Source organism: Micromys minutus, assembly GCF_963924665.1.
Source record: "Micromys minutus genome assembly, chromosome: 14".
In the NCBI taxonomy this organism is placed as follows: Eukaryota; Metazoa; Chordata; class Mammalia; order Rodentia; family Muridae; genus Micromys; species Micromys minutus.
In genome coordinates this window covers 9,893,608-9,912,174 of record NC_137983.1, presented here as the reverse complement: position 1 = coordinate 9,912,174, position 18,567 = coordinate 9,893,608, and the positions used below count along the sequence as shown (strand labels likewise).

The 18,567-nt window shown below is 38.4% G+C and overlaps 1 protein-coding gene across 1 annotated transcript in view; it reads left to right on the top strand.

Annotated features, from left to right (window-relative positions):
• Positions 1-18,567, top strand: part of LOC308429695 (putative ATP-dependent RNA helicase DDX60) — a gene marked incomplete at its 5' end in the record, with an annotated part of 86,831 nt that overhangs the window by 22,520 nt on the left and 45,744 nt on the right. The window contains 7 exons of the mRNA XM_080928608.1: positions 3,155-3,312; positions 6,633-6,885; positions 9,675-9,841; positions 11,509-11,667; positions 13,172-13,321; positions 15,649-15,768; positions 17,013-17,108. Coding sequence (XP_080784734.1) covers positions 3,155-3,312; positions 6,633-6,885; positions 9,675-9,841; positions 11,509-11,667; positions 13,172-13,321; positions 15,649-15,768; positions 17,013-17,108 — 1,103 coding nt within the window. The remainder of the gene's footprint in view (positions 1-3,154; positions 3,313-6,632; positions 6,886-9,674; positions 9,842-11,508; positions 11,668-13,171; positions 13,322-15,648; positions 15,769-17,012; positions 17,109-18,567) is intronic.

The following is an 18,567-nucleotide window of genomic DNA, read 5'->3' as shown; positions in this document are numbered from 1 at the left end:
AGCATGCATTGAAATCCCACTAGTTACCATAAGCATAAAGTACATGTAGGACATGGAAACAGATTTCTTGTTGAGTATAGATTAAGCATAATGATTTGTGAATACCAAAATTTGCCACAAGACTATATTCTTAGCTCTTGAATTATTAATGATTTAAGTTTTTCCTAAGAAGGACTGAGGCTTTCATTTTTTTGGCTGTTGCTTTTCTTGAGCTTCATATAGCCTGTGAGTTGTTTCTGGGGTGTTCAGAGCTTTCTGGGGTTAGTATCTAATTATCAGTGACTGCATATTATGTCTGTTCTTTTGTGACTGGGTTACCTTACTCAGGATGATTGTCTCTAGATGCGTCCATTTTCTTAGGTATTTCATAAAGTCATTGTTTCTGATAGCTGAGTAGTACTCCATTGTGTAAATATACCACAAATTTTGTATCCATTCATCTACTGAAGGACATCTGGGTTCTTTCCAGCTTCTGGTTATTATAAATAGAGCTGCTATGAACATTGTGATGCATGTTTCTTTGTTGTATGTTGGAGCGTCTCTGGAGTATATGCCCAGAAGTGGAATAACTGGATCTTCAGGTAGTACTATGTCCAATTTTCTGAGGAATCGACAGACTGATTTCCAGAGTGGTTGTACCAGTTCACAACCCCACCAACAGTGGAGGAGTGTTCCTCTTTCTCCACATCCTCGCTAGCATCTGCTGTCATCTGAGTTTTTGATCTTAGCCATTCTGACTGGTGTGAGGTGGAATCTCAGGGTTGTTTTGATTTGCATTTCCCTGATGGCTAATGATGTCAAGCACTTTCTTAGATGCTTCTCAGCCATTCGATATTCCTCAATTGAGAACTTTTTGTTTAGTTCTGTACCCCATGTTTTAATAGGGTTGTTTGATTCTCTTGTGTCTAACTTCTTGAGTTCTTTGTATACTTTGGATATTAGGCCTCTATCAGATGTGGGGTTAGTAAAGATCTTTGCCCAATCTGTTGGCTGCCATTTTGTTTTCTTACAGTGTCCTTAGCCTTCCAGAAACTTTGCAATCTTATTAAGTCCCATTTGTTGATCTTTGACCTTAGAGCACAAGCCATTGGTGTTCTGTTCAGGAAAATTTCCCCTGTGCCTATGTGTTCTAAGGTTTTCCCTACTTTCACTTCTAATAGTTTCAGTATACTTTGTTTAATGTGGAGATCTTCGATCCACTTGCACTTGAGCTTTGTACAAGGAGATAAGAAAGGGTCTATTTTCATTCTTCTGCCTGCTGAGTGCCAGTTGGACCAACACCATTTGTTGAATCTTATCTTTAATCTCAGCATTCAGAAGACAGATCCATGCAGATTTCTGCAAGATCAATTTACAGAGCAAGTTTCAGGTCATCCAAGCTTAGGCAGTAAATGAGTTGGAAAACAGAAAGCTGGTAATAATGCAATAAAAGAGGGGGGGCAAGTCCCAGCTCCAACAAACAGCAGAACTCTTCAGTTTTGCACCTGTTGCTTTGGCTCTAGAGTCAAGAATAGAAGGGACAATTGGGACAGTTGATGCTGGTTAGCTGGAGCTAAGAAATTAGTGGTAATTAAGAAGAGACCAGCATCATTCAAGTGAAATCTTCAGGGAAATCTTTTCTGAGAGCACAATGAAGCTTTTTTCTAGAGATTGGCAAGATTATACTGGTGCTGCAGCTGGATTTGGTAATATGTAAGAATCAACCAGGTGACACTGGTTTTGAAGGCATAAAGGGGTCATGGAGAGCAGCTGAGGCTTGGGTCTGTGAGAGGCCAGGAGACACCACTGATGAAGGTGAAGCCTCAGTTGCAGTTGATGGCCCAGGACTGAAGGAGTCATGTACAGTAGTTGAGGCTTGGTACCATGAAGGGAGTCTATGAGAGGTTATCGGTGAAGCCTAGTTGCAGTCAAAAACCCCAGTGTAATAGCAGCAGCAGTGCAGTTGAGTAACCTGAGCTTAGAGTGCTACAGAGGACAGAGCTGGTGAAGTGATGTCAGCCCCTTGGAGAAGCCTTGAATATCATGTGTGGATTCCAGACATTGAAATAAAAACATTTAAAGTGGAAGAACATGAGGATGTACAGTATGAAGTTTGCCCAGCTGTTTTTAGGTCTTGCTTTGGTTCAGTATTTCCTCACTATGATGTTTTGTAATTGTCATGTATATCCTGTGAAGTTGGAGGTATGTGATCTGCTTTTTGATTTTTGACTTTATAGTGGATTACACTTAAGTGATTTTATGAATCTCAGCAGAGCTTTCGAACTTCGGACTTTTAACACTCCCGAGACTGTTATAGACTATTGCACTTTTGAAGTTGGACTAAATGTATTTTGTATTATGCTATGGCCAGTGTGTTTAAACAAGCCTATTGGTGCCAGGGAGTGGAATGTGGTGGTTTGAATATGACTCAGGGAATAGCACTATTAGGAGGTGTAGCCTTGTTGGAGGAAATGTGCTACTTTTGGGGTGGGCATTGAGACTTTTATTCTTGCTGCATGGAAGCCAGTCTTCTTCTGAATGCAGTCAGAAAAGAACATAGAAATCTCAGCTCCTTCTCCAGTGCCCTGCCTTCTTAGATGCTGCCATGCTTCCTGCATTGGTGATAATGGACTTAACCTCTGAACCTATAAGCCAGCCCCAGTTAAATGTTGTCCTTTATAAGAGTTGACTTGGTCATGGTGTCTCTTCACAGCAATGGAAACCCTATGTAAGACAGTAAGTAATTAGAATACAGTACATACATATATGAGTTGTCAACACATTTAATCAATAAAATTAAAAAACACATTCTTGGTATTTCATTTGGAAATAGGCTATGAAAAATTGTCTTAGAGGTTTTAGAGTGGCTGGGAGTTGTTGACCAGTGATAGAGTTCTTAACTTGTATGCATCAAATACTAGGTTTAATTCCATAGTCAAAAATGAAGAAGAAGTTTAAAAAATTGTCACTTTTGTAGATATGGTAAAAATTATTTTATGGATGAGATTGCCTAATTTAAGATAACTTCTTTGACCAAACTGATTATATAAAATATAATATAACATACTGTTTTATAATAGAAAGAATACTGCCTGTATATAGAATGGTGTGAAGTTGTAGAAAGATGATACTAAGAAATCATAAAAATCTTATATAATCCTTTTATTTTTTTCAGACAAAAGAGACCCCCATTATCTTAAACAATTGCAGAAGTATTATCGTTTTCAACGATTTTATGGAAACTCATTAGAAAATGTCACTTCAAAGATCATCACAACTCAATGTCCTAAGCCAAAGAAGGATTCTACTAAATCCAAGAACTCAAAGGCACATGTATGTTTTTGTCAATTTTATTATTATAAAAGCTCTTTTTGCTATTTCTTATTAGATTGTTATTTGCTCATTCCATGGATGGCTTCTTTCCTACTTATATGGGTGTAATGGATTGGATTCAATATCTCCTACAGTCTTAGTATTTGAATGTGTGCCTCTCAGTTGTCAGCGCTGTTGGACAGGCTCAGGAGGCAATCCTTGCTGGGAAGTCACGTCACTGGATCCCGGCTTTGAAGGTTTATAGATTTGCCCCTTTGATTTGGTTCTCTGCTTGCAGTTTAAGATGTAAACTTTCAGCTTCTAGCTTCAGATGTCCTGCTTCTGCATTGCCACCATAGATTCTTAGTCCTCTGGAATCATAAGATAAAGTAACCTCTTTCAAACATAAGTTGTCTTGGTCATAGTGTTTTATTGCAGTATAGAAAAGTAACAATCACAAAGTAATGATATTTATTATCATGCCTGCTTAGAAAGTCTAGCACATATCAACATTACACATGATCCTCTCTATGTAATGTTATATCTTTATTTGGAGAAGCAAATAAAGCCTTGGGTGACTAAAGTCTTGGTTTAAAGTTTTGCAATAACATTTATATATAGTTTATTAACTAATAAGAATCAGTGTTTTTCATAAATGTAGCAAAAATAAACACGAAACACTTAGGTTTCTTTGCTTGACTTATATACATTTCTGCCCCTTTTTAAAAGTATTTAAATAATTACTGCAGTGACCATGTTTTTCAGGTGCAAAGTTAAAGCTGTTTACTTCCTTTTCCTATACAGGTTACAGCCCCTTCATTTTACCACTTACCTTACCGTTATCATTTTCTATCAATTTGTATCCAAAGGCCCTAATTGAGGGTAAAATACAAGGGATGAAATCTCAATTAATTTCTACACTAATATCCTAATATCATGTTTGAAAATTGTATGTTAGTATTTATGACCATAACACTGTGCAAGTATAGATTATTTTTTAAAACTGGACTAATTTGATGACTTCAGATGATAGTCATACTTTAAAAAGTGAACTCATTAGCCTTCAGTTGGCATCAACGTACATCATGGGAAATGTTTCAGTGCCAGTTGTTTTGGCATATTGTGGAGAGCTACCTCTTAGCACACCCAATGGGAGAGGAATTGTGATAGTTCAACCTTATCAAAGGCAGTTAGTGTGGCAAAGTCATCAGAAGGAAAGCCTGTGAAGATCCCCCACAAATAGCACAATTTCTTTTAAAGCTTTCACTTCTGGAGGCTTATGTTCTAGAGAAAACCAATAGCAAGTGCTATTTCTTTTCCAGGTATGCAACTTACCAACAGGCAGGGAATTCAAGCTTAACAGTTCCCAAAGGAAACTCATTTAGGGGACTGACAACAGCTCTCTCATATAACCATTAAAATAAACACACAACTTTGAAGAGTGCCTCATGTTAACACCACAGGCAACCCTTTCTCCTTGAACACAGATCCACTGAGGAATGGTGACTGGCTCATTCCCCCACCCCTGGCTCATCAAAAGCAAATCTAATAAATTCCTGCTTATCATCACTGACTCTCTCATGGTCAGGACCTGCTCTGTTTCATACACAAATCAATGAATCCTTTCCCTGTTCATAGAGAAACATCAGGAGGAGGAAGAAGAAGAGGAAGAGGGAAGGAAGAGTCTTTTTTCCCTTCCACTGCTTCTCCTCTCCTTCCTCTTCCTGCTCTCTCTGGTTGTCTTCCTCTCTGTTGTTAGGTAACAAACTGGCAAATTCTCTAACCACACAGCCCAAATAGGGTGAAAAGTATAAGTTTCCCCATTTCCAGTCTTAAAATTTAGATGAGTCATCAAAGATATTCCACAACATTAGTACTTTGTAGATGTCCTCCATAACCAACAGGGAAATGAGTCTTCACAACTGAGACAAAGGGAGCTCTGTGCTTGATATATATAAGTCTCATACTCCCCATTGTCTTATGTAGGAAAACTATGGCAAATGGAAGAATAGGGAACATTTATTTGCAAGTTTAAATGATGAGGAACCTCAACTATTATTGACTGGAATTAAATAGTTTGAGACAGCAACAGTTAAATGTGACCTTATCATAGATACATGTTTAGGTATTGATTCCATGACTAATCTGAAAAATGGAGTCTTTGTTAGAATTCTTTTGCTCACATAATTCACTAATTTGTCTTTTAAAAGTTTGTTATTATTTCTGTGTGTTTGTATGATGAATGTGGGGAGTGCCATGGTATGTATATGGAGGTCAATGGGGAGGGGGGTGCTGTCATGTATATATATATGAAAGTAAATGAAGAGAATGTCATGGTGTGTATGTGGGTGTCAGTGGGGGAGATGCTATGGTGTGTATGTGGAAGTCAATGGGGAGATGCTATGGTGTGTAGGTAGAGAGCAAAGGAGAAATGCCATAGTCTGTATGTAGAGAGCAATGAGAGAGATATGGTGTATACATGAAAGTCAACGGGTAGTGCCAGGGTATGAATACAGAGGTTAGAAGAAAGATCTGTTGAGTCCTCTCTTCGCACATTTACATAGCTGGAATTGCACTCCAGCATCAGGCTTGCAAGACAATTACTATTACTTGCTGAACCATGTCACCTGCCCCCTAATTTATCTATGAAAAGACAAAACTGATTGATAAAACAATAATAAAAGTGGGTCCATGAAATCAGTTGAAAACATTAATTTAGGTAAGTAAAATTATGTGTGTATATGTACTAAATACACACATATACATACATCTATACATACATATGTTTGTATATGATCCCTATCCACTCCTTGCTTTCAGTCCTCTTCTTTTATTAATTTATTAAGCATTCAGGACTAAATGCCTTTGGCTTAGGCAATCCAGGCAACTTTGGTGAAATTTTACCTTAAGAATCTCAGTCTAGAGAGGAAGAATTATGCTCATAGGCAAAGATATCGTGAACCTTGAGAATTTTGATAGAACCTCGGCAGAGGAATGATATATAGATTCAGAAAGAGATCACAATAGAAATATCATAATCACATAGGGAGCAGGCAGATGACTTGGTAGGAAAGGCAGCAGAAATCCTAGAGAGAACAACAGGTATCACTGCATAGAGACATGAAGGAATCTTTGCAAAGTCTCTTCGATTTCATTACATTTACTCTTTTATATTTAACACTACCTAGACATTTAAGAAATTAACTACACAATTTTATGATTATTAAAGTATAGAATGGTGGCCAAAATGATCAGTGCACACGTAAAATATTTAATCCAAGAGGTGTCCCTCTGGAAAAGTTCTATCTTGTCATGAGATGTGTTTGTTTCCGTTTGGGCAGGAGACCAAGGCTGAAATAATTGTAAGAGAGAACAAAAAGAGGTTAATTGCTGAGGAAGAAAAAAAAGAAGAGAAAAAATGGAATGCCCTGTCACTTTTGATTGAGGAGGAGATGAAAAAGAATTTAAACTCTGGAATGAAGAAACTGGAAGAGTTTTTGGAATCCTGTAAAAGTAGCTCAGTAAAAGCTCAGGTTGAAAAAGCTGGGTTACAGGCTGGCTTGAAAGCATGGAAGGAGCATTGCCGAGCTGAAGGTATGTGGTGTCTAACTCTGTTGGCTTCCCTTGAACTAGAGAGGTCACAGAGATGCCATGATGAGGTTTTGTCACCCGTTAACGAGGAGAAATCTGTAAGACTTACAAACGATTATTGCCTCTGCTTATAGTCAATGAGCAATGAGCAAAGACAGCACGTTCCTAAACACAGTTAACAATAGGTTTGAACTAACTGCTGACTTGGTAGGAGCATTGTTAACAAACCCAATGACAGTCAGGCACAGAGGGAAGAACTCATCGCTTAGTTTTGTGTTCTGAGATATGAACATTTTCTTCCTGGATAAGTTGATGTATATGTTTGCCTATTAACTAGTTTCCCCTTTGTTGCTGTGATAAAACAGTTTGATAAAAGCAACTTAGTAAAGAAAGATAGTGTTCTGACTGCCAGCTCAAGGATATAGGGTTCATCATGAGGTGACATATATCAAAGTAGCAGGAGTTGAAATGGTCACATCATATTCACAATAGGAAGGCAGAGAGGGATGGATAAATGCATGCTCACCTCAGTTCCAATTTTAGATAGCTCAAGATTCCTGCAGAGAGCGCGGTTCCAAGCACAGTTAAGATGGGGTTTCCTGTGTCAATTAGTCCAATAAAGATAATCTCTTACAAGCATGTTCAGAGGCCCATCTTCCAGGTGATTCTAGATCCTGTGAGATTTACTGTTAACACCACTCATACAGACTTCAACACTGATTATCTCTACTGTATAGACTTCTTCCAAGATCAACGAAGATTCCATGTATGTTCCTTTACACTTTCTATGGACAAAACCAGGAAAAAAACAGAAAGAAGAACAAAGTAGATCTGAGTAGATTGAGATATGTATATTGGTTACAGGTATATGGTTTACCTTAACATATATTGATCTTTCCAACCAAGACACTGAACCAGGATTTGCAGTTCGATGCCACCAGCAGAGATCAGTGTATTAAAAGTAATATAATGCTTCATATCATTTAGAGATCACCTGTAGGTGCTTCAAAATTAAACAAAGTTTCTTCTGGAGTTTTCAGGTTCTTCTGTCTAGTAACAAGGAATTGGGCAGGACCATGGTTATTGGTAGAAACAAAGGCAGGTTGTTAAGGAACAAAGTGCTTCTAGGAGACATTCAATGTTCTAATTTCCATGCCCATACCTTTTATAAATCATTTACATAGCACTTGATTACTCTCCATATGCACACTGAAGTTTTAATTAATTAATTAATATATATGTGTGTATATATGTATGTGTATATATATACATATGTGTGTGTGTGTGTGCAATATCCACAGATGTATAAAAAGGCATCAGAGTACCTGAAGCTGGAGTTCCAGGTTATTATGAGGCTTTGTACTGGGTGGTTTTGTGTCAATTTGACACAAGATGGAGTTATCACAAAGAAAGGAGCCTCAGTTGAGGAAATGCCTCTGTGAGATCCAGCTGTAAGGCATTTTCTCAACTAGTGATCAAGGGGGGGGGATGGTCCAGCCCATTGTGAGTAGTGCCATCCCTGGACTGATAGACCTGGGTTCTATAAGAAAGCAGGCTGAGCAAGCCATGGGAAGCAAGGCAGTAAGCAACATCCCTCCATGGCCTCTGCATCAGCTCCTGTTTCTGATCTGCTTGATTTCCAGTCCTAAATTCCTCTGATAATAAACAGTAATGTGGAAGTTGAAGCTGAATAAACCCTTTGCTCCTCAACTTGCTTCTTGGTCATGATGTTTGTGCAGGAATAGAAACCTGGACTAAGACAGGCATCTAACACTGTTGCTAAGAATCCAACTTTGTAAGTGAGGCACCTGCTCTACAATGCTGTCTCTCCGGCTCCCTAGCTCTCCTCTTGTGTACATTTCTGGACACCCAAATTCTTTACTCAGATAGCATTAGTCAGAATTTAATCCCAGGCCACTTTAACCACAAGGGGTACCTGTAAACATATTTTTCCCCAGGTATATAGAATTAGCAATAGCACAGAGACTACATGATAAAGAAACCAAGAGTAGAAACTAGCACAGATGTCCTTGTCCTTAATTTTTAGGCAACCATATTTTACTTATCCTCCACATCCAGTTCATGAAATGTATTTCCTAAATGCTTCCTCTGGAATCTGACTCCTAACACCTGTAGTTTCTAATGCTCCATGTGAGCCAATCATGTATGAGATAGTCTGTAAGTGAACCGGAGAATCCTGGAGGGTGCGACCTCTATTATTTATGTGGTAGGCTCTTGTATACCAGCTTTCAGTATGGGATTGCTAATACTTGATAAATAGGTGAGAGTGTGCACTCACCAAAAGGTAAGCAGAACCAGGACTGATGTGATGAGAATGAAAAGTTCAGTAGAGGAATAAATAGTGCACACAGTGCTAGAGAGGCAGACAGGGTTTCAGAGTGGATATGACAGCAGGAAGAGATGGGTCACACTGAATGAAAGGATTAGGGCTCCTATCCAGGACTGCTGGTGCATTACAGTAGGGCTAAATGCTGCTAAGATTATAATCTTATATTAAAAAAACATTTTTTTTCTTGAACAGAGGAAACATGGCTCTATGAGACAGAAAAAAGGTGCAGAATTCACCAGAAAGTTCTATACACATCACATTTTAATCATATATTAATTGTGAACTGTAAGATTTTTATCTAGTCCTTTCTTATATTTATTAATGGTGAGTAGGAGAGTATCGTTAGATGTAGAAGACTGAGAAACTGGATTGTTAATCTCCATTAATTAACGTTGTTTTGATGGCTTTTATAACAATTTTATTATTTATAATTTGCACCAAGGTGAAACCACGAAAGACTTCAGCATAGCTGTCAGCATGATGAAGAGGATCCACTCCTTGTTGGACAAACACTCTGAACTTCTGGGAGAAGCAGATCAGAAACTCATAGCCAGATGTCTTACATACTTAGGGTTTTATGACCTAGCAGATTCTTTGTATCCAATTCAGGTAACATTTTGTGACAGCTTCATTTTCACTCAACTGTTACTTGCTATAGACAAAGTTGCCAAGGACCAGCCGTATTTTGGAGAGGCGTTCTGAGAGAAGGGGTGTTCGTAATGGAGAAAACAAAAGACTCTAAGTCAAATTGTGGGTCTAAGCTGCAGCCCGTGTTCTGCAGGAGATGGATCCCTGTAGCTCTGGCTCTGTAGTGTGCTGGAGACAGGTTTTCAGACTACTGTCTCACTGTGTTCTATTCTGCCTGAGGCAACTTTTCGGACTTCTCTGTATTCTGCTCTGGACAGCTTTTTCTTGCTATTCTTAAAAACAACAACAACAACAACAACAACAACAACAAAATAACAAAAAAAAAAAAACAAAAACAAAACAAAACACCTTTCTGCTTGAGACAGCTAGCTTTCTGCTGTTAAAAGTTCTAAAAGCTCTCTAGATAACTCACTAGGAATTCTAACAGAGCTGTGTGTTTGCTCTCCAGACAGCCTTCTCTGGATAGCTTCTTGCAAACGTTCTAAAAGGGCTGTGTTCAATCTCTAAGTAATCCTTGGAATATCCGACCAAGGTCAGAAATCTTATTTAGAAAAAAATAATTTCTAAAATAACTGTAGAAAATTCTAAAAGGGCTGTGTATGTTCCTCCATGGATTTTCCGACTAAAATCAGAAATCCTGTCAGAGTTCTTGAAGAGATGTGTTTGCTCTCCAGAGCTGCTATGGCTGTCTGCTAGCTCATCTCATGCCGACCAAAAGTCTTTTATTTATGTATCAACTCAGCCAATTACTCCAGGTTCCCTTTTGACTGTCCTATGAATCAGCATTCAATGATCTTAGCCCCTTGATTCTTGGGAAGAGACACCAAGCACAAGCAGGGACAATAAGATAGCTGGGTGGCAGGGACCCACATTGATACCACCTTTTCTACTACACCTGGGCCTGGACCTAAATCCCCTCTGGTCCAGGCTGATCTGAACTTAAGAATCTGTCTGCCTTTGTAAGCATCAACAAAAGAACTTAGCTCGGTGGAATCTTGGTTGGGATCATAACCCCTTAAATCTCTTTATTCCCTTCTGTAGCATCTTTCTGACATATGGGATCATAGTGCAGCTGTGTCTGTTCCTTTAGATCTGTGAGCCCCTCATATAATTTATTCTGCATCTTTACTCTTGGTCCTGATGTAGGGGCAGGAACCATGTCATTCCACCCCTACCAAGGCCATGCTGGACTCAGCAAAAGCATCCTTCAAATACACTCATCACTTTTAGGTTTATTTTTTAATAGAAAATAGCATCTTAGTAAATCTGTCTCCCATAAGTTGAATTAATTAAGAATTTGAAATATTTTATATAAGTTGACTATATACACTGAATGTCAGATAATTTATGTAGGCTTTAAAAATGAACGCTATGCTTAATTCTAGCAAAACCACTCAAATCTATGATTGTTGCTTACTTATGTTAAATATGTCAGGTTGTAGCCACAAATATTAGCATAAACATTTGAAAATATTGAAATCCACTGCTTTATTTATACTTCAGAAAAGTAGTGAGGTCTTCGTGATGTTCAAAGTGTGATTAAGAAATGCTTTTCGTATAGAAGAATTCAGTCATAAACATTTCAACTGTTTAAACTGCCTTCAAAACAATCTTTTAAAACAATATAGGATACAGCAGATGACATAAAGATGAAGAAAAAGAATAGATATTCAGTTGGGATTGGGCCAGCTCGGTTCCAACTACAATATATGGGTCAATATTTGATACGAGAAGAAAGAAAAGACCCAGATCCCAGGGTCCAAGATTTTATTCCTGACACATGGCAGGTAAGAATATGAACAAAAAGTTTTATTTTGTAATCATGTATGAATCCAGGAGTTTTGTAGCATTACAGTTGTCTTTTCATGTGTGTTAGTGTGTTCATATTTGCCCTTATCATTGAACTGTATAATATTGAGTTATTTCTTTCAAATTATTGCACTTAGAATGCATTGCTGTTCAAAGGGTCTCTTTTAGACTAATTTTCTCATTTGAAGACATTTAAGAATTCATTTACTGTGTAGACCGTTTTCCTGGTGAGGCACTGGGCGAACTGGGTGTCTGGATACATGGATTTGAAGCTTAGAGAGGTCTGTGCTATGCTGCTCATCTCTCTGTACTGGGCTCCAGGTTTTCTCTGCGTCATTTGAGTTTTGTATGTAAACAATATAAACACTCACCAAGAAGTTTGGGTAGTTGAAACAGTGGGAAAAACTGTTTATATCTTCATAGAGATGCACATGTTACCATTCTAGATACTTTTCCATATATATATATATATATATATATATATATATATATATATATATATATATGTATGTATATCTGATAAATATGGATGGCTACAGTATTTGGATGTACCCACTTCCACACATAGCCATGTAACAAGAGCATTATTTACTTATACAAAGGAAACTTTGTAGGTTCAGTCCAACTAGGCAGAAAAAAACCATGAGGCAGCCCCGTGTGTCTAACATAGAGATGTTTATTTGCCTTCCACTTCTGGGGTTTCAACACTGGGCAGCCAAATTCTCTCATACTCCCCACACCCCTCCAAATTCTTTCATTGTCCTTTCATGCTGAAGTTTGACTTGTAGGGAGGACCAGATTCTTGGGGTGGGCAGGTTGGGATTTGGGGGTACTTTATATCTTCTATACTTCACATGGGTTTTTCCTTTCTCTTGACTAGTCAGCATCTTGAATAAAATCACAGGATGCAGCGATTATGTCCCACATAGTCCCTTATAGAGGGTAAGAAACAAAATGAAGAATTGTTGCTGTTTCTGCCCTTCAAACTTTAGCTTACTGTTGAAAAAGTGGGGTTGGCAGGTTCCAACAACTTTATTTCTCAAAGACTCCTAAGTATTAAAAACAAATTCCCAATGTCTCATTCTCACACTCTTGAGTGATTTCTCTTTTTCACTATATATTCATGTTACAGATGGACAGGTTTCATGTAGCCTTTTTCTCCATGTATGTTCTGTACTTTGGCCACATTTTCAGTCAATACACATATGTGATTCCTTGCCCTCCTCAAGAGCTCCTTTCTCCTGAATAGTCCCTTTTCTCTGTAAAATTTTTAGTCTTTATGCTCCATTTCCATACTTAAAACCCATCTCTCAACTGCTCAAAGGCAAACAAATCACACCATCCAGGAGAAAGTAGTCCATCGGATTTTCCTTCTAAAATTTCTGTTTCTGCAGCTCTCTGCTATTGAGGAAAAAGAGTGACATTTCTGTCTTGGTAACATGGCTTGTTTGATTGATACAAATCATGCTCTGACCCCCGCAGCGAGAGCTCCTGGATGTGGTGGATAACTATGAGTCTGCAGTGATTGTTGCCCCAACGTCGTCTGGCAAAACTTATGCTTCCTACTACTGCATGGAAAAGGTGCTGAAGGAGAGTGATGAAGGTGTGGTTGTGTATGTTGCACCCACAAAGGTAGGGATATGGTAAATGTAGTATTTTTCTTCATGATAGAACTTACTCAGAAATACTAGACGTGGTTATGTGGTAGATCCAGTTCCCTTTACTTATGTGCACTAGTTAAAAATTGACTTAAGTAATGGGCTTCATCAAGGCATTTTCATACACAGCATTGTGAGGTTCTGACTCTCCACCGCCACTACCCTCACCTATGGCATAGTCCCACTTGCCTGCTCCCCTTTGCTCTCTTGTAGCCTCCATCCCACTTTCTTGTCACATGTATAATGGTCCCTTATCTCCCTTCCGCCCATTAGGACCATGTCCCTTCTCATAGTTTCTTTCCTTGTTAGAGGACCTATACCCATATATGTATGTGTGTGTATACACATAACATACATATAATATACACATACACACAGTACATATATATATATATATATACATAGTACACATATACATACACATGCACACAGTAAACATACATATACAGACACTACACATACATATGTATACACACATGTACATACAGTACAATACATGTGCACACAGTACACATACATGTACACACAGTACACATACATGTACACACAGTACACATGTACACAGTATACATATACATATACATAGTGCACATACATATACTCACAGTACACATACATATACTCACAGTACACATACATATATATACTCACAGTACACATATACATAAACACACACACACATATATATATACATAAAAATAAAATTTATGATCTAAGTATTAGAGAAGAAATGTCCTATTTATCCTTCTGAGTCTATGTTATCTTTTGTAATGCAACAATTCCCAGTACCATCTATTTTTCTGTGAACAAGTTTTCTTTATATGTGAATGGAATTATATATTTGGACAAAATTTTCCTTGTTTTTTTAAAGCTAGCAACTATCTTTATAAAAAAAGATTTATTTATTTGTTTTTTTATGTAAGTACACTGTACTGTTATTGTCTTCAGACACACCAGAAGAGGGCATCAGATCCCATTACAGATGGTTGTGAGCCACCATGTGGGTGCTTCGAATTGAACTCAGGACCTCGGAAAGAGCAGTCAGTGCTGTTAACCTTTGAGCCATGTCTCTATCACTGTACAATATTTTATCTATTCATTGGCTGTTGTATTTCACAGCTACTAGAATAGTGGAAATATCATCATAGATGTACAAGTATCTCTGCAGTAAGACTCAAGACCTGTGGTATGTACTCGGGAGTGATATAGTTATGTCCTGCAGTCAGTTTTAAAAAAATATTTTGGGAAATCTCAATAATGACTTCCATAATGGGTATACCAGTTTGCATTTTAACCAGAAGTGATTAAGGGTTCCTCTTGCTACGTATTTCTCCATGTGTTAGCATTTGTTTTCTTCATTTAACTATTCTAATTGGAATGAGATGGAATGTCAAATCTTTCTCAGCATTTTTACTTATTTGGTGTGTTTCTGCTACACTCAGAGGTGACATCTGCTTGTATTTAGATGTACATTTCTCTGATTGGTGATTTGGGTACTATTGATGTACATTGATGTTCACAGACTTTTGGTCTATAGTATTTGTTTATTCATGATCTACTGGAGCATATATTTGTCTACTCTTATAATGGAGGAGTTGGTCTTTTTATTGATTCGTCAAAATATGTATAATGCATAATTTATCTTTTTCTGACCCACAATTAACTACATATCCAAGGATCCTATTTTTACCTTAATTTATTAAGGTTATTCAGTCCAATGCTAACATTAAATCTTTGTATAGTCATGACTATCCTCATTTTCATTTGGAGACTTTCTTCTTGAGCGCCCCCACTGCAGTGATAAACATTCTGTACAACCAAAAGACACTCGAGGAAAGGAATGACACTCCTGTTGATCCTCACATGCCACAGTCTCTCACTGTGGGGATCAGGGTAGGGGCTCAAACTGGGCAGGGACCTGGACACAGGAACTGATTCAGAGGCCATGGGAGAGTGCTGGATACTGGTTATCTTCCTCATGTCTTGCACATCCTGCTTTGTTATAGAGGCCAGGACCACTAGTCCAGAAACCACCCTGTCTGCAGCGAGCTGCACTCCCACCACAGCAAGCATCAAGTTAAAAAATGCACCACAGGCCAAGCTGATGGGAACATTTTCTCAGCCGAGGTTTCCTATTCTCAAATGTGGAGTGCTTGGAGGAAAGGCCTTGTTAGGTGTTCTGCATTCATAGAAGAACAGATTTTCACATCTTTATCATTCCAGTTAAATTTTCTTTACAGATTACAGATAGAATTAAAACTTTATTAGGTAGCTAATACATTTTTTTTATCCGTTAATCAGGCTCTTGTTAACCAAGTGGCAGCAACTGTTCAGAATCGTTACACCAAAATTATGCCAGCTGGTGGAGCTGTCTGTGGTGTTTTTACTAGGGATTATCGTCATGAAGCCCTCAACTCTCAGGTTTGACATATTATTCAATAAACTTGTTATCAAATTATGCAACAATATTTTACATTTTTTGACTAGAAATCTAGCATCTTCAAAAGTCCTGTCAAAACTTTTGAGGGACAAAACTGCTTCAAAGAAACTATAATTTTGTTACATTGTTAAAAAATGTGATAAATCACTTTCTGTAAAGATGCTTTTGATTTAAATTTTTGGTTTATAGATCATTCACTGTGTTGCTTCACAATGGAATTCACAATGACCCAAAGATCTTTTCAAGCTACAAAACCCAGTGAACAGTAATTACAATCAATTAATTTCTCTTGCTAAAGATACTGGTTTCAGTTAAAAATGTTATGTTGTGGCAAGCAAACCTAGTGTTAGTGAAGTTATAGTTTCTTTCTCATTGCATTTTCAGATCAGAGATTAGGATAAAATGAAATAAAAAATAAGATGCTTTTAGAATGTAATTTAGCATGCTTGGTGAGGTGTTGCCTAAATAACATCTTCCAACACAAGTTCTGTTAGTGTTAATTTGAAGGAATCAATGTGGTTAAGGTAATGACTCTTCTTCTTACATCTCTGTAGAAATATTTATTTAGTTAAAATATTTCTATGTCTTCTTTAACACCTTCACACATGCTTGAGACGTATGACGATCCTTTCCACTCACTTCAATTCTTCATGTCTCTCTCCCTGTCCTCCTCCCAACTCCTATCCCTCTGCGTATCATGTCTCTTTCCCAGCAGCCATGAGCTGCCAGGACCTCCTCTACTGGGGTGTGGCCTTGTGAGCTGTTTTCTCATTCCTGCTGGGATTTTGACTGGTTTGATGTTCTGCGGGTCTTGTACAGATGATCATGGTGCCTGAGGGCTCATGAGTGAAAGTGCCATGTCTTGTTGAGAAGACACCGGTTCACAATACTCTACACTTAGTTCATCTCCATTTCTCATGGTTCCCAAAGGGGTTAGGAAAGACATCAACAAAGGCGTCCCATTTTGCTCTAGACACAGTTGGAATGCTCATAAACAAGAATGTGCCCGTCAAATGTGATATTTTACTGTTTTGTCTCATGAAAATAGAAGCCTCACATGGTTCAAACTAATAAATATAGCACAAGAATAACAAATCCAATTCTTAGAGTTAGCATCAGATTTTAGTTATTAGAAGATACAATCAGGTCTCACAAGCTTTACTTCATGTAACTTTATATCTATGAACATACTAAGGATTATGTCACATGGTACTGTTACTTTCAGGTGCTTATTACTGTGCCTGCCTGCTTTGAAATCCTGCTGCTGGCCCCTCATCGCCAAAACTGGGTGAAGAAGATCCGATATGTTATATTTGATGAGGTATGTTTGATATCACTTCTCAGACTAACTTCCTAGTGTTTATAAACTGTGTGCGGGTCTTTGCAGCTATGGGACGTCTGTTCCTTGGATAAAATTCAGATTCGGAGGCAATTTTCTTCTGAGCATTTACCACAGCTGAATAATTGTTTGGGCTCTCTTCTTTTGTGACTCCATAATGTAGGTCAGGGTAAGGAATGAGTCTTCATTGGGGATGCTGTTGTGGAGAGAAATTAACCTCTCATGACCCAAGTTTTCTTTGATAGAAAATCCAACTCGATTTCCAAAAGAAAGCTGTTTTTTTTTTTAATTTGTAATTTTCATTTAAAAATTTACCTCATTCATCTCGATCCCAGTTATCTCCCCTCATGTCAGCTCTGCACCCTTTCAACCTCCCCCCACAAAAAAAAAAAAAAAAAAGAGAGAGAGAAAGAAAAGCTTGCGGCAGCTGTAGTGTGTCACAGTGTGTCTTACAGTACCCTTGTTTGTTCACACTTCTTAGCCTGCAAATATTCATTTCGGTGAGTTGTTAGTCTGGGTCGAGGCCATGGCTTCTCCTGCACCATTGATACTGAACACTCACTGGGGCTCCTCTTAGATATTCTGTTGTTGCCCTGTGTTGTGGAGATGCCGTAGTTTTAGATTTGAGGGACCAGCCTCTTCATGTACTCCAGCAGTTCACTGATGCTGGGACAGGCCAATAGAAAGCCCTGGATCTTGGTCTGAGAGAGGTTAGAGCTGGCCATTCTGCTCTCCCAAGCCCACACCATCAATGTGAGCTCTCCTGCCTTACCCCAGCTGGACCGTCCTATAGTGCAGCCAGCAAAGGACAGAAACAGCTCTGCTCCTCTCCTGCCCTCTTGACTGGCTCATTCCTACCCATGCCACCAGGGCCTCCTGTCCTGAGTGCTGCAGCAGGCGAAGGGTAGGGATTTCTCTCTTCACTCATGGCCCAGGGGCGAGTGAAAGGAAATGCTTTTATGCTCCCATAAGTGATGCTGATTATACAAACACTTTTTTTTTTTTTTTTTTTGCCTATCATGGTCCCTAAGGAAAACAAATGGCCTATTCAAAGTAGGGTTAATAAAAGCATGTTTTTAAAAAGACATATGTGAGGAAATCTAGAGAGAGGGAGACTTGTTGCTAGTCTTAAAGGGGCAAGGTAAGGAAGTATTTACTTCAGATTCCAAAGGAGAGTCTGATGGAATATGCTACATTTTAAGGAGTGAATCTTTCCTGAAGTACAGTCCTGGCTCAGGCAAACTGGGAGGGGCCAATGGAAAACCCATCTCAAAGTATTTTCTCATCTTCTGAGCTGTAGCCAATGGAATATGTCGGTCAAATCTAAAGATTCAGAGAACACAGGAGTCCCATTGAAGTAGTGACCATGGTTCAGTTTCTTTGGGCAGAAAAAGTGGGGCAAAACCCAACGTATATGGCAGCATCATTCAGTATACCTATG